Source organism: Rana temporaria, chromosome 12 (genome assembly GCF_905171775.1).
Source record: "Rana temporaria chromosome 12, aRanTem1.1, whole genome shotgun sequence".
Taxonomy (NCBI): domain Eukaryota; kingdom Metazoa; phylum Chordata; class Amphibia; order Anura; family Ranidae; genus Rana; species Rana temporaria.
The window spans coordinates 84,362,686-84,376,257 of NC_053500.1; the positions used below are offsets into that span (position 1 = coordinate 84,362,686).

At 45.1% G+C, this 13,572-nt stretch overlaps 1 protein-coding gene across 5 annotated transcripts in view; it reads right to left on the reverse strand.

Moving 5' to 3' along the window:
- Positions 1–13,572, reverse strand: part of CDK12 (cyclin dependent kinase 12) — a 425,890-nt gene that overhangs the window by 211,024 nt on the left and 201,294 nt on the right. For all 5 annotated transcript variants that reach the window (XM_040331634.1, XM_040331633.1, XM_040331632.1 and 2 more), the window contains exon 8: positions 3,969–4,070. In XM_040331634.1, coding sequence (XP_040187568.1) covers positions 3,969–4,070 — 102 coding nt within the window. The remainder of the gene's footprint in view (positions 1–3,968; positions 4,071–13,572) is intronic.

Consider the following 13,572-nt stretch of genomic DNA (forward strand, 5'->3'; position numbering starts at 1 on the left):
CAGCCCACCCTACTAGCTGCTTTTAGATGCCGAGTGGCCCCCCAAGAGGACTCATCACCCAAGCAGGCACTGCACCGCTGCCGTCCGCTTTGTCCCGACAGAGCAGCTCCCTGTACAGAACCGCACGTGTCACTGTCCCTTGCGGTGAGCCAGGCTGTTCGTGCCGTCCAGATACCAGAGAACACCGCTAGAGGCATAAACCCAAAAGAAAATGGCCGCAGAACGGCTGCCCTGTAGAAAAAAGCGCGCAGGCTACAAGAAAATGGCCACCGATGTGACCACCACAGGGTGCACGGGCTACAGGAAAATGGCCGCTGAAGGGAAGAAAACACAGTATAAGTGGCGGACACCACCAAAATGGCGGCCGAGTAAGAAAACAATGCAAAGTAAAAATCACAGGCGGCGAACAACCCGAAAAGCGGAGACCTCCCACACAACCAGACAACGATCAGCCTGTGGCACTGCTGAGGTGTTAAGGAGGCCCAGGTTTCTTTAAAAATGGCCTTCAGCTGATCTGTATTTTTGGGTCTGATGTCTCATCTTCCTTTTGACAACACCACACACAATCTCAATGGGGTTTAGGTCAGGTGAGTTTGCTGGCCAATCAAGCACAGTGATACCATGATCATTAAACCGGGTATTGGTATATTTGGCAGTGTGGGCAAGGTGCAAAGTCATTCTGGAAAATGAAATAAGCATCTCCATAAAGCTGGTCAAGAGAGGGAAGCATGAAAGTGCTCTAGAATTTACTGGTATAGGGCTGTGCTGATTTTGGACTTTATAAAACACAGTGGACCAACACCAGCAGATGACATGGCTCTCCAAATCATCATTGACAGTGGAAACTTCACTGAACATTATGCAACTTGAATTCTGTGCCTCTCTACTCTTCCTCCAGATGCTGGGACCTTGATTTCCAAATGAAATGTAAAGTTTTCCACAATCCTGGGTGATTTGGGGAGCCATGCCATCTGCTGGTGTCGGTCCACTGTGTTTTATCAAGTACAAAGTGAGCGCAAGAGCCCTGACCAAGTATTGAGTGCATACTATACTGGACATACTTTTCAGAAAGCCAAGATTTCTGTATTAAAAAGCCTTTTTTTTTTATTAGTCTTATGTAATATTCTAATTTCCTGAGATACTGAATTTGGGGTTTTCACTAGCTATAAGCCATAATCATCAAAATTAACTCTTTTGTAGTGTTGCAGTTAGATCCCACAAATTTTACTGTGGTGTCCCCACTGGAAAGGGTTAACCCCGTCAGTCCTAATGGCTATAGTCGCCAAGAAACAAAGTGAAGGGAAATCAAAACTTTACAAACATGAAAAGAGAGAGTGACAACGGTCTAAGAAAATAAATACATTTCTTTTCACTTTGCAAAGATATCCTAGGATTTCCTGCAGAATCGTTAGAATAGGAAGTGAAGCGAGATCTCTGCGAAGAAAAAAAAAAAAAAAACCTGGACTGTTATTCCTTCCCAGCTTCATAGAAAGTTAGAAAAAGGAATGCTTTGCCCCCACATACACTTTAAAATGCCATTGTTTATTTTTGTGATCAACAATGGCCAAGCGACTATTAGGGCTCTTTCACACAGTAATGTAAGTTTTCACAGACTCTGCTTGCTCAGCAGGGATCTCTCCGTTGACCCCCGCTGAGCCGGCAGATGACAAGTCGGTCTCGGCTCACTGTGAGAGACCTGTCAGAGCTCCGCTCCGCTCTACTCTATAGGGGATCAGATGAAAACTTTCATCCAATCCGCCAGACAGATGGAAAAATCGGGTTTCCATCCGTCTGTATTTAGCAGAGCAGAGCAGATGTCAGCGGATATGTCATTGCTGACATCCATCCATCCATGAAAGGACCCTAAGGGGGGGAGGGAAAACACAATATTCCAAACCAAAAAATAAATAAAAGATTGTGGAGAATGTTTAACCAATTTTCAGAGATAAAATTATTGCAAGGACCCAGACTTTCACATTTCAAATAAAATCTGAATAAGGAAAAAAAAAAAAAAAAAAGAGGGTTTTAAAGCGGAGTTCCGGCCACAATTTCACTTTTTAAATATAAATACCCCTGTAATCACAAACTTAATGTATTCTAGTAAAGTTAGTCTGTAAACTAAGGTCCGTTTTGTTAGGTTGTTACAGCATTTAGACACTTTATAAAATAGAAATGGCCATCTTAAGTGTGGGCATCATGAAGCGAGACTGTATGACTTCCTGGATTTCAGCCTTGCAGATCTAGCACATGCTCAGTGCTGCACAAGCAGTGTCAGATCAGGTTTCAGCACCTGTGCTGTCCAAGTCACATGATTCTTTGAGACTGGGGAGTGCACAGACTCCTGGAACGTTACACCCACTACATTCCCAGGAGTCTGTGCGGTGTAGGTTAGGAAGCTTAAGCACCTAGGTGCAGGAAGTGGGAAGATTAACTATTGTGCCTAGCAACAACACTTTGAAGGCATCTAAAAAAAAAATATGTTTTCGTAAAGGACTAATGACATTTTTTTTAAAACTACTGATGTAATGTTATATTTATGGGTGGAACTCCACTTTAATTAAGCTCAAACAAGAATGTTGAAGCCAAATATGGATATGTTTAAGTTACAAACTTAAAAGTATAAAATAAAAAAGGACAATGCCCCCAAAAACGCAGTTATCGCCAGAGTTTTTTTTGTTAAACGCAGTTCAATAGAATAGGTATTAACCACTTCCGGACCGCCGCATGTACATATACGTCGGCAGAATGGCACGTACAGGCACATTGGCGTACCTGTACGTCCCTGCCTAGACGTGGGTTGGGGGTCCGATCGGGACCCCCCCCCCCCCCCCCCGGTACCTGCGGCGGTCCCCGTGGCTGTCCGAGCGATCCGGGATGAGGGGGCGGCTGTTTGTTTTTGTCCGCCCCCTCCGGATCGCTCTTAGCCAATCCGCGCGCTCCCCCTGCGTGTCACTTCCTCCTCCTGTGTAAACACAGGAGGAGGAAGTGATGTGCTCTCTCCTCTCGGCGGTTTTTTCAACCGCTGCTGAGGAGAGATCACAAACACACACTACACATAGGCACATTAATGCCCCCCCCCCCCCCATCACCCCACCCCCCTGTCACAGTGTCACTGAATGCAGTGATTATATATGTACTGATCACTGCATTTAGTGTCAGTGTGACAGGCAGTTAGTGTTCGGTTCAGGGTAGCCCCCGTATCCCCCCTAATAAAGTTTTAACCCCTTGTTCACCGCCCTAGTTAACCCTTTCACTCCCTATTGCCAGTGTCACTAAGCGATCATTTTTCTGATCGCTGTATTAGTGTCGCTGTTCCTGCTAGGTAGCTATTTTTTTTTTTTATTGTGATTTTTTTTTTTTACTAAAGACATGTGGCTGAATAAATTTTGGCCTAATAGTTTTACTAAAATTTAGTTTATTTGATTTTTCTTATAACAAAAAGTAAAAAATATTGATTTTTTTTTTTCAAAAATGTCGCTCTATTTTTGTATATAGTCCAAAAAATAAAAAATAAATCGCAGAGGCGATCAAATGCCACCAAAAGAAAGCTCTATTTGTGGGAAGAAAAGGACGCAAATTTTGTTTGGGAACCACGTCGCACGACCGCGCAATTGTCTGTTAAAGCGACGCAGTGCCGAATTGTAAAAACCCCTTGGGTCATTTAGCAGCATATTGGTCCGGTCCTTAAGTGGTTAATGGAATAGGAGTTGAATTCTGAGTCTAAACACAGTATGCATTTAAATGCAGAAGAACGTTATAAACCATTGCATTTGTTTTTTGCTAGAAAGATCATGTGTGGATAAGGATTACAAATTTATTACAGCCATGCCCATATAATCCTAAAGCATTAATTGATATAAAGGTTTAATGCATATCTAGCCTAGGTACAGTGGAAATAGAAAATGAATATCAAACAAAAAAACTCACATTATCTCCATGCTGGAAACAGTGGCACAAATCTTACTTACCCACAACTCCACACATCTATGGCAGGGGTATACCTTTCCTCCCCTAGTAACAGCTCTGGAGGTCGATACCACAGTGTTATCACCTTATTTGTGTATGGACGACTGGAAAAAAAAAATATGACATTTAACACCTTTTCCAGTAAAAGCTGTAACCCAATAGAAAAAAAATGTCCATGTTTTAACATTGGCTTTTTCACCCTTTAGAAATGTCCCTTACTCTTAATTTTTATAAAAAAAAATACCCAAAACACAACTACAGGACACTACCCAAAAAACAAGACTGGAAGTCCCCTCTCAATTAGTCAATCCTTCAGTTTTTGTAGAAAGTCATGAACCACAAATCAGGAGTGGGGTTCACTGTGTCCTGTGATATGAGCCCATTGGCTGCAGCCATTGATCCAAAAAAAAAAAAAATTCCAATAAGCCCACTCAGGAGCGGCCACACATGGATCGAGCTGTCAGCTGAACCTGAATTTGGCCAACTTTAGAAGGATGGTTCGATTCACTCGTATCCTGTGAAGCAGACAAGGCATAAATGAAGGAGAACTGGTCTTCTAGTGTCGCCAGACCACACCCCCTGGAGAGAGCAGCTGACAGAGGAGAAATTCCACCCGAAAAAATTCCACACCTGGAATGTGGACAGTGTGGGAACAATGAGTTCCTCCAAAAACAGGATGAGATCTACTGTCTCCAGTGCAACCAGACATCTAGTACCTACTTGTCGAGGTTTGCACACCACTGCCATGGCTTTGTCCGATTAGTGCAGTGGTTCTCAACTGCTATCCTCAGGACCCACCAACAGGCCAGGTTTGCAAGATAACTGAAAAACATCACAGGTCATGTATCATTTGCTGTTCAGTGACTGCAGTATTCTAGTCGGCTTCTCCCCAAGGTAATACTTAAAATCTGACCTGTTAGTGGGTCATGACGACAGGAGTCGAGAACCCCTAGACCATTACAGAAATTTCCTTTGGCTGCACTGAGCAACGTAGTAGGGCATAGAGCAAAGTGAATTGCCCTCAATTCCAGGATGGTGATGAGCAACAACCTCCCCTGAGGCAATCCTTGCTTGAGAGATTTCCAGAAATCCACTCCAGTTCATCAGGCCGACGACTGGCGTCTGCCCCTCCAAGATAAGGCCAAACCGCTGTACGACTATATACGGCCTCACTTTAAAGATGGATATCTCGGTAACGGCAGCAGCTGCTGCCACAACCGATGTATCCATCTTTAGTGTGAGCGGTTCTGTTAACGATAACGGCGGTCTCCGCGGCGGATTTGCCGCGAGATCGCCGTTATCGGCGGAGGGAGAGGGCCCCCCCTCCCGCGGCCTCCGCCGCTTACCGGAGCCGTCGGTAGCGGCGGAGGAGATCGGTGTGCTCGGCTGCTGACTGGGGAAGCGAGTGAGTGAAAAATCGCCCCCACCCGTCCCCATAGCTCTGCTGGGCGGAAGTGACGTCAAAACGTCAGTCCCGCCCAGCGTCTTAAAGAAACTTTTTTTTTTTTTTGTCATTTGAAAAAATTACAGTTTCAATTTTTTTTTTTTTGCATTTTAGTCTTAAATATGAGATCTGGGGTCAAAAAGACCTCAGATCTCATATTTAGAGGACCTGTCATGCTTTTTTCTATTACAAGGGATGTTTACATTCCTTGTAATAGGAATAAAAGTGATACATTTTTTTATTTTATTTTTCCAGTGTAAAAAAAAATAAAAAAAATAAACTTATTTATTTTTATTTAAGTGCCCAGTCCCGACGAGCTCGCGCGCAGAAGCGAACGCATACGCGAGTAGCGCCTGCATATGAAAACGGTGTTCAAACCACACAAGTGAGGTATTGCCGCGATCGTTAGAGCGAGAGCAATAATTATAGCCCTAGACCTCCTCTGTAACTCAAAAAGTGCAACCTATAGAATTTTTTAAACGTCGCCTATCGAGATTTTTAAGAGTAAAAGTTTGACGCCATGCCACGAGTGGGCGCAATTTGTAAGCGTGACATGTTGGGTATCATTTTACTCGGCGTAACATTATCTTTCACAATATATAAAAAAATTGGGCCAAATTTATTGCGGTCTTATTTTTTAATTCAAAAAAGTGATTTTTTTCCAAAAAAAAGTGCGCTTGTAGGACCGCTGCGCAAATATGGTGTGACAAAAAGTATTGCAATGATTGCCATTTTATTCTCTAGGGTATTAGAAAAATATATATATATATATATATATATATATATAATGTTTGTGGGTTTTAAGTAATTTTCTAGCAAAAAAAAAACAGTTTTAGTCTTGTAAACACCAAATCTGAAAAACACCCACGGTACTGAAGTGGTTAAAGGGACTTGAAATGAACACCAAGCAAAAGGGACTGTTTTAGGGTTAGCGGAATCAGGAGTCCATGGGTTCTTTTGCAACTAGGACTGGAGTTATTTGGCCTGAAACCAAAGGCCCGAGATTGATAAAGGGAATGCGGTTTTGAAGTAAAAGCAGCAGTAGGTCTTGGAATCATAGGCTTAGAGTAAAGTAGAGCTATAGGCAAAAAGTTTTCCATTTAGGAGTAAGGGAGAGTTATAACCACTGTTGGTTTATTTTTTGCCATCTGGCCCACTTTACTTCCTGTCCCATAGCCAAAACAAGAAGCGAGATGAAATCCTTGCAAAATAAAAAGGAATCCTTTTGGGACCCCCAGGCCACCATAACTAGTACACCCATTGGAAGATTTTCTGGGGACAACTCAAAATGTGGGATTTTTTTTTTACTTTCACTGACAACGCCACGCTGCCAGACTGACTTAATCACTGTCATTAACACCCTCTCATGCAGTCCCCATTCAACTCTCTTCTACCTCGTCTAAAAATAAGACTGAGACAATTTGTCTGGAGATCTCCTCCACTCTACAGAGTTCTCCCTCACATTAAACTCTTTGTCCTCCTGTACAATCAATACTCTTGTGTTTTTTTTTTAACCCAACTACTACAGAGGAAGCCAATAAACTTTCTAACGCCCACCTAACCTCCTGCCCACTGAACCCCATTCCTTCTCAAATACTACGGTCACCCTCTGACTCTATCCTACACTCTAACTCATATCTTCAACCTCTCCCTCTCTACTGGCATCTTCCCCAACCCTCTGAAACATGCACTAGTCACTCCCATACCAAAAAAGGCCTCGCTGTACCCCACCAATCTTAACTTAGGACCCATTTCCCTACTCCCTTTTGCCTCCGAACTCCTTGAACGTTTAGTCTACAACCGACTGAGCAACCACCTCCTTGAGATCAACCTTCTTGATCCCCTTCAGTCTGGATTTTGTCCACAGCACTCCACAGAAACGGCTCTTCTAAAGCTCACAAACGACTTACTAACAGCTAAAACCAACGGTCATTATTCCGTACTCTTAGATCTCTCTGCTGCCTTTCATATAGTTGATCACCCCCTCCTCCTCAAAAAACAAAATTTGCTTGGTATCCATGGCTGTGCTCTCCATTGGTTCAAATCTTACCTATCTCACCGAACCTTCAGTGTCACTTACAACTCAACTTCCTCCTCTCCAACACCCCTTACCATTGTTGTCCCCCAAGGTTCTGTCCTTGGACCTCTACTATTCTCAATCTACACATCCTCTCTGGGTCAGCCGATAGCCTCACGTGGCTTCCACTACCATTTATATGCTGATGACACCCAAATCTATCTCTCTACCCCTCAGCTCACCCCATTAGTCTCCACACACATCACTGATTTACTAACAGACATATGAGCCTGGATGTCACACCACTTCCTCAAACTGAATCCATCTAAAACAGAGCTCATAATATTTCCTTCCCAACGTGCCCCTTCCTTTGAGTTCTCTGTCAAGATTAATGGCACAACTATCAGTCCATCCCCACAAGCCAGGGTGCTAGGTGTAACTAGCCTCTGAACTGTCCTTTCAGGCCCACATCCCTGTCCAAATCATGCCGCCTTAGCCTCCGCAACATCTCTAGAATATGCCCCATTTTAAGCAATGACCAATTATCTCTCGTCTCGAGTACTGCAACTCACGCCTCATTGGATTACCTTTACATACACTATCCCCTCCTTCAGTCCATAATGAATGCTGTTGCAAGACTCATTCACCTTACCAACCGTTAAGGGTCTTCCACCCCGCTCTGCCAATCCCTGCACTGGCTTCCGCTCACCCAATGAATAAAATTCAAAGTACCAACAAGAATTTACAAAGTCGTCCACAACTCTGCCCCCAGCTACATAACCTAGTCTCAAAATACCAACCAAGCCGCTCTCTTCAAGTCCTCCCAAGACCTCCAGCACTCTAGCTCCCTTGTCACCTCATCCTATGTTCGCCTACAGAATTTCTCCAGAGCTTCTCCCATCATTTGGAACTCCCTACCCCAATCTGTCCCACTGTCCCCTAATCTCTCCATATTTAGACGATTCCTGATACCCCTTCTCTTTAAAGAAGCTTATGCTGCTTCTAACACACTAATTTACGTTCTCCATCAGCTCATCGCCACAGCTATTACCTTTTGTATCAATTGACCCTCCCTCCTAGATTGTAAGCCCCAACGAGCAAGGCCATCCGATTCCTCTTGTACCAAAATTGTAATGCAACTAATGTCTGCCTTCATTTTGTTAAGTGCTGCGCAAACTGTTGGCGCTATATAAATCCTGTATTATAATAATAATAATTTTAAACAGGACAAATAGAGAGGGTGAATCTTCCTAATGGGTGGCACAGGCAGAAAAAAACTGACAGGGGTTCTAATCCTGGAAGAAATCATTCTGGAAAGAGCAAACAAATATTCCATTGAAAATGTAAATGTTTCACATGTTTCTTGCTGGGCAATTCCTCCGATTAACACTTCAGCAAGGGGGGGCGTGGCCGGATGTGAACGAGGCAGCAAGTGTTTCCCTGGAGCTCCGTGCTAATCCTGGCTTCTAATCCTTTTTTTGGACGGTTTATCGCAATTTCTCCTGCTATACACGGCCGGGCAGTGTTTGTGACATCCTGGTCATGAGAAAGAGTGGGCACAAGCAGGGGAGGACACAGCAGAACTCGCAGCGCCAGACCCGCTCTACACATGGCATTGACCTGGGAGCCGCCGCAGCCATCTTGCCTCCCAGTCTGTCTAATAGGAACGTGGGGAAGAAGAGCAGGAACATGGAGGAGCCCGCCGTGATTGGCGGTCACGGTCCGGAGGACCCCCTGCCTAAAGCCCAGGAACTTGGAGCGACCTTGGATGCCATCACCAGACCCATCCTGGAGGCCATAGATGCCAGCAAGGCGGCGGTGATGGTGAGAATCGACCATGTTGCCACAGAGTGCACGCTCATTCGTCATGACATAGACAAGTTTCGGGGCCGGCTCACTGAGGCTGAAGGGCGGACGATAACTCTCATGGAGCCCAGCTGTTGGAGCTGCGGGACCAGGTGAAATCCCTTCAGCGCAGAGCGGACAACGCGGAAGACCGACAAAGAAGGAACAATGTCCGGGTAGTGGGGCTGCCTGAGCGGGCCAAAGGGACCGCAGCCGTCACCTTCGCAGAACGTTCTTTAAACAGACCCTGCAATTGGGGGATCTCCCCCCTACATATGTGGCGGAGCGGACACACAGAGTGCCCACCGGAGTGCGCCCCCCTGGTGCTTTCCCGCACCCCTTTCTCGTCCGGTTTCTCAACTACCGAGATCAGGACATGATTCTGCGAGAGTCCAGGAAGCATCAGGAGCTGCGCTTTGAAAACACCAAGGTAATGCTCTTCCCTGATTTTTCGGCTGAAACCCAGCGCAAGCGGCGTTCAATCACATCCGTAGGAGGCTGAGGGATAAAGGAATCCAATACAGTATGCTCTACCCCAACAGACTCCGGGTTCAACATAAAGGATCGGTTAAGTTTTTCGATTCCCCGGTAGAGGCATGCGAGTGGCTGGACAGCAATCCGTGATCCTGGCGGCGATGGACGTATGTAGCTTTTGATTTCAGTGTGCTTTGGAGGTGTCCCCCCCTTTACAATTCTTATCACTGTTTTACAGGGAGTGCAGAATTATTAGGCAAGTTGTATTTTTGAGGATTAATTTTATTATTGAACAATAACCATGTTCTCAATGAACCCAAAAAACTCATTAATATCAAAGCTGAATATTTTTGGAAGTAGTTTTTAGTTTGTTTTTAGTTTTAGCTATTTTAGGGGGATATCTGTGTGTGCAGGTGACTATTACTGTGCATAATTATTAGGCAACTTAACAAAAAAAAATATATATCCATTTCAATTATTTATTTTTACCAGTGAAACCAATATAACATCTCAACATTCACAAATATACATTTCTGACATTCAAAAACAAAACAAAAACAAATCAGTGACCAATATAGCCACCTTTCTTTGCAAGGACACTCAAAAGCCTGCCATCCATGGATTCTGTCAGTGTTTTGATCTGTTCACCATCAACATTGCGTGCAGCAGCAACCACAGCCTCCCAGACACTGTTCAGAGAGGTGTACTGTTCTCCCTCCTTGTAAATCTCACATTTGATGATGGACCACAGGTTCTCAATGGGGTTCAGATCAGGTGAACAAGGAGGCCATGTCATTAGTTTTTCTTCTTTTATACCCTTTTCTTGCCAGCCACGCTGTGGAGTACTTGGACGCGTGTGATGGAGCATTGTCCTGCATGAAAATCATGTTTTTCTTGAAGGATGCAGACTTCTTCCTGTACCACTGCTTGAAGAAGGTGTCTTCCAGAAACTGGCAGTAGGACTGGGAGTTGAGCTTGACTCCATCCTCAACCCGAAAAGGCCCCACAAGCTCATCTTTGATGATACCAGCCCAAACCAGTACTCCACCTCCACCTTGCTGGCGTCTGAGTAGGACTGGAGCTCTCTGCCCTTTACCAATCCAGCCACGGGCCCATCCATCTGGCCCATCAAGACTCACTCTCATTTCATCAGTCCATAAAACCTTAGAAAAATCAGTCTTGAGATATTTCTTGGCCCAGTCTTGACGTTTCAGCTGTGTGTCTTGTTCAGTGGTGGTCGTCTTTCAGCCTTTCTTACCTTGGCCATGTCTCTGAGTATTGCACACCTTGTGCTTTTGGGCACTCCAGTGATATTGCAGCTCTGAAATATGGCCAAACTGGTGGCAAGTGGCATCTTGGCAGCTGCACGCTTGACTTTTCTCAGTTCATGGGCAGTTATTTTGCGCCTTGGTTTTTCCACACGCTTCTTGCGACCCTGTTGACTATTTTGAATGAAACGCTTGATTGTTCGATGATCACGCTTCAGAAGCTTTGCAATTTTAAGAGTGCTGCATCCCTCTGCAAGATATCTCACTATTTTTGACTTTTCTGAGCCTGTCAAGTCCTTCTTTTGACCCATTTTGCCAAAGGAAAGGAAGTTGACTAATAATTATGCACACCTGATATAGGGTGTTGATGTCATTAGACCACACACCTTCTCATTACAGAGATGCACATCACCTAATATGCTTAATTGGTAGTAGGCTTTCGAGCCTATACAGCTTGGAGTAAGACAACATGCATAAAGAGGATGATGTGGTCAAAATACTAATTTGCCTAATAATTCTGCACTCCCTGTATTATTTTTGTGATTTTTTTTATTTTTGGTGCCTTGCGCGTTTTAATTTCACCTGGTGCTGCTAGGGGTGACCTGCTTTCCCTGGATTTCTATAATGCACCTCCTCCATTGCTCAGGCATGTCTGGTAATTTCTCCGCTTTTTACTTTCTCCTATTTTTTTATTCCTGAGTTATTATTTCATTTTTTTCTATGCTCCAATTTCCCTGAAGATGTCTCCTGAGTGGCCGCTAGGTGGCGGTATTAGACTGCAGCTCGGCCAGTGTACAATACCTGCCCTTGCTTTTCAGTCGTCCTAATCCTATCAAATGGAGTTCCTTGAAGATACACAGGATTTAATTTTTTCTTACTTGCTGAACAATTCGTCAAGAGGTCGGGGACTCCCTACTCTATTTTTGTTTTCTCCCTTTTTTGGGAGTTTGGGACTAAGCAGCGTACCAAGGTTTTTTGTTCTATTTGTTTGGTTTTGGTATGATAGCAGGGGGGGGGGGGGGGCAGTTATAACTCAGTTCACCACCTACTAAAGAGATTCGGTGCTACACATGTGTGGCGAGGGTTTGGGGTCTTCGACAGCTCGGTTGTCTGTTCAAAATGCTACATCCTGGCTTAAGGTGCTTCAGGAGCCCTGGGGACAGGGGGGGCTGGCTTTGCCCGATTGAAGGAAGTACTATCTCGCAGGCCAACTGGTTTTTGTTCACAGGTGGCTGACCTCCGATGATGGGGACTCTGCCACGGTGCTAGAGGCAGCTCACTTGGGGTCTTATGAGACTCTTCGCTTGGCTGTACTTAGGGGGCGGGGTCCAACCTGCCGCTGACGTCGACCATGCGGGCGACAGTCAGGGCGTGGGACGAGGCGGTGGCCCTGGCCTGCCCCAGCTATTTGGGGTTCTCGCCACAGACTCCGCTGTGGGGAAATCTAAGGCTGCCTCACTTCTATTCCTTCCCGGATCCGATGGTGTGGGTGACAAAGGGTATTAAGCTTCTTAAGAACATAACTAGTTATGGGGAACTGCTCACCTTTGACCAGCTTAAGGCTAGATTTGATCTCCCAAATTCCTATTTTTTCAGGTTCATTCAGCTTCGCCATGCCTTCCGGGCTCAGTTCCGGGAAAGGGCGATTGAGTCCATCAAGTCGGCTCTCGAGGACATGTTAATGGAAGGGGACCTTCCTAAGACCTTGTCTGTCACCTACAAAGAGATGTTTAAGAAAAGCCCGGCGGCTTTAATTAAATGCAGGGAGAGGTGGGAGAGGGAGGTCCCTGGTATAGATAGTGAAGATTGGGATGACGTGGGATTGCCCCTTTAAGCACTTGGTTTCGGCGAGGGATAGGTTGATACATTTTAAATTTTTGCACAAAATCGTTTTAACCCCTGTGAGACTGTTTTGTTTCCATCAGCTACCTCGGAGTGCTAGAGGTGCTCCTTTTGGCCGGCTGACGCAAAACACATCTTCTGGGAATGCCCGCAAATAAAGGTATTTTGGGAGGGGGTGGTTTCTTTGTCTAAAGGATATTCTACATGTGCCTGTTCTATTGTCGGTGCGGGTGTGTCTTTTGGGCTTAGTGGAGGAGGTGGTCCCCTCTAGGGCCCTTAGAACATTGTTGAATATACTGCTGTTTTATGGGAGGAAGGCCATTTTGCTCAAGTGGAAGTCACCTGCCCCGCCGGGTTTAGCATTCTGGAAAGGCCTGGTGAACTCAATGATGCCATTCTACAAAGCGACCTATCTCTCCAGGGGGTGTGAGAAAAAGTTTAATAAGGTCTGGCAGGCCTAGTTTGATGGGGATGTTAGAGCGGGAGGCTGACTGGTGGGCTTGATTTCAAGATTGCTTACTATACATGTGAAACGGATGGGCTTATCTATGCTGTAGTGGTGGGGGGGCTATACTTGATCCTCCTTTGACCATCCCCTTGATGGGGGTGGGATGCCCGCTGGGGATTGTGGCTAGTTATTGAGTTGTATGTTATAAACACTTCAGCCAGAAGATCTTGTGCATGTGTACAGATAATACAACAGCTTTTGTGTCTTG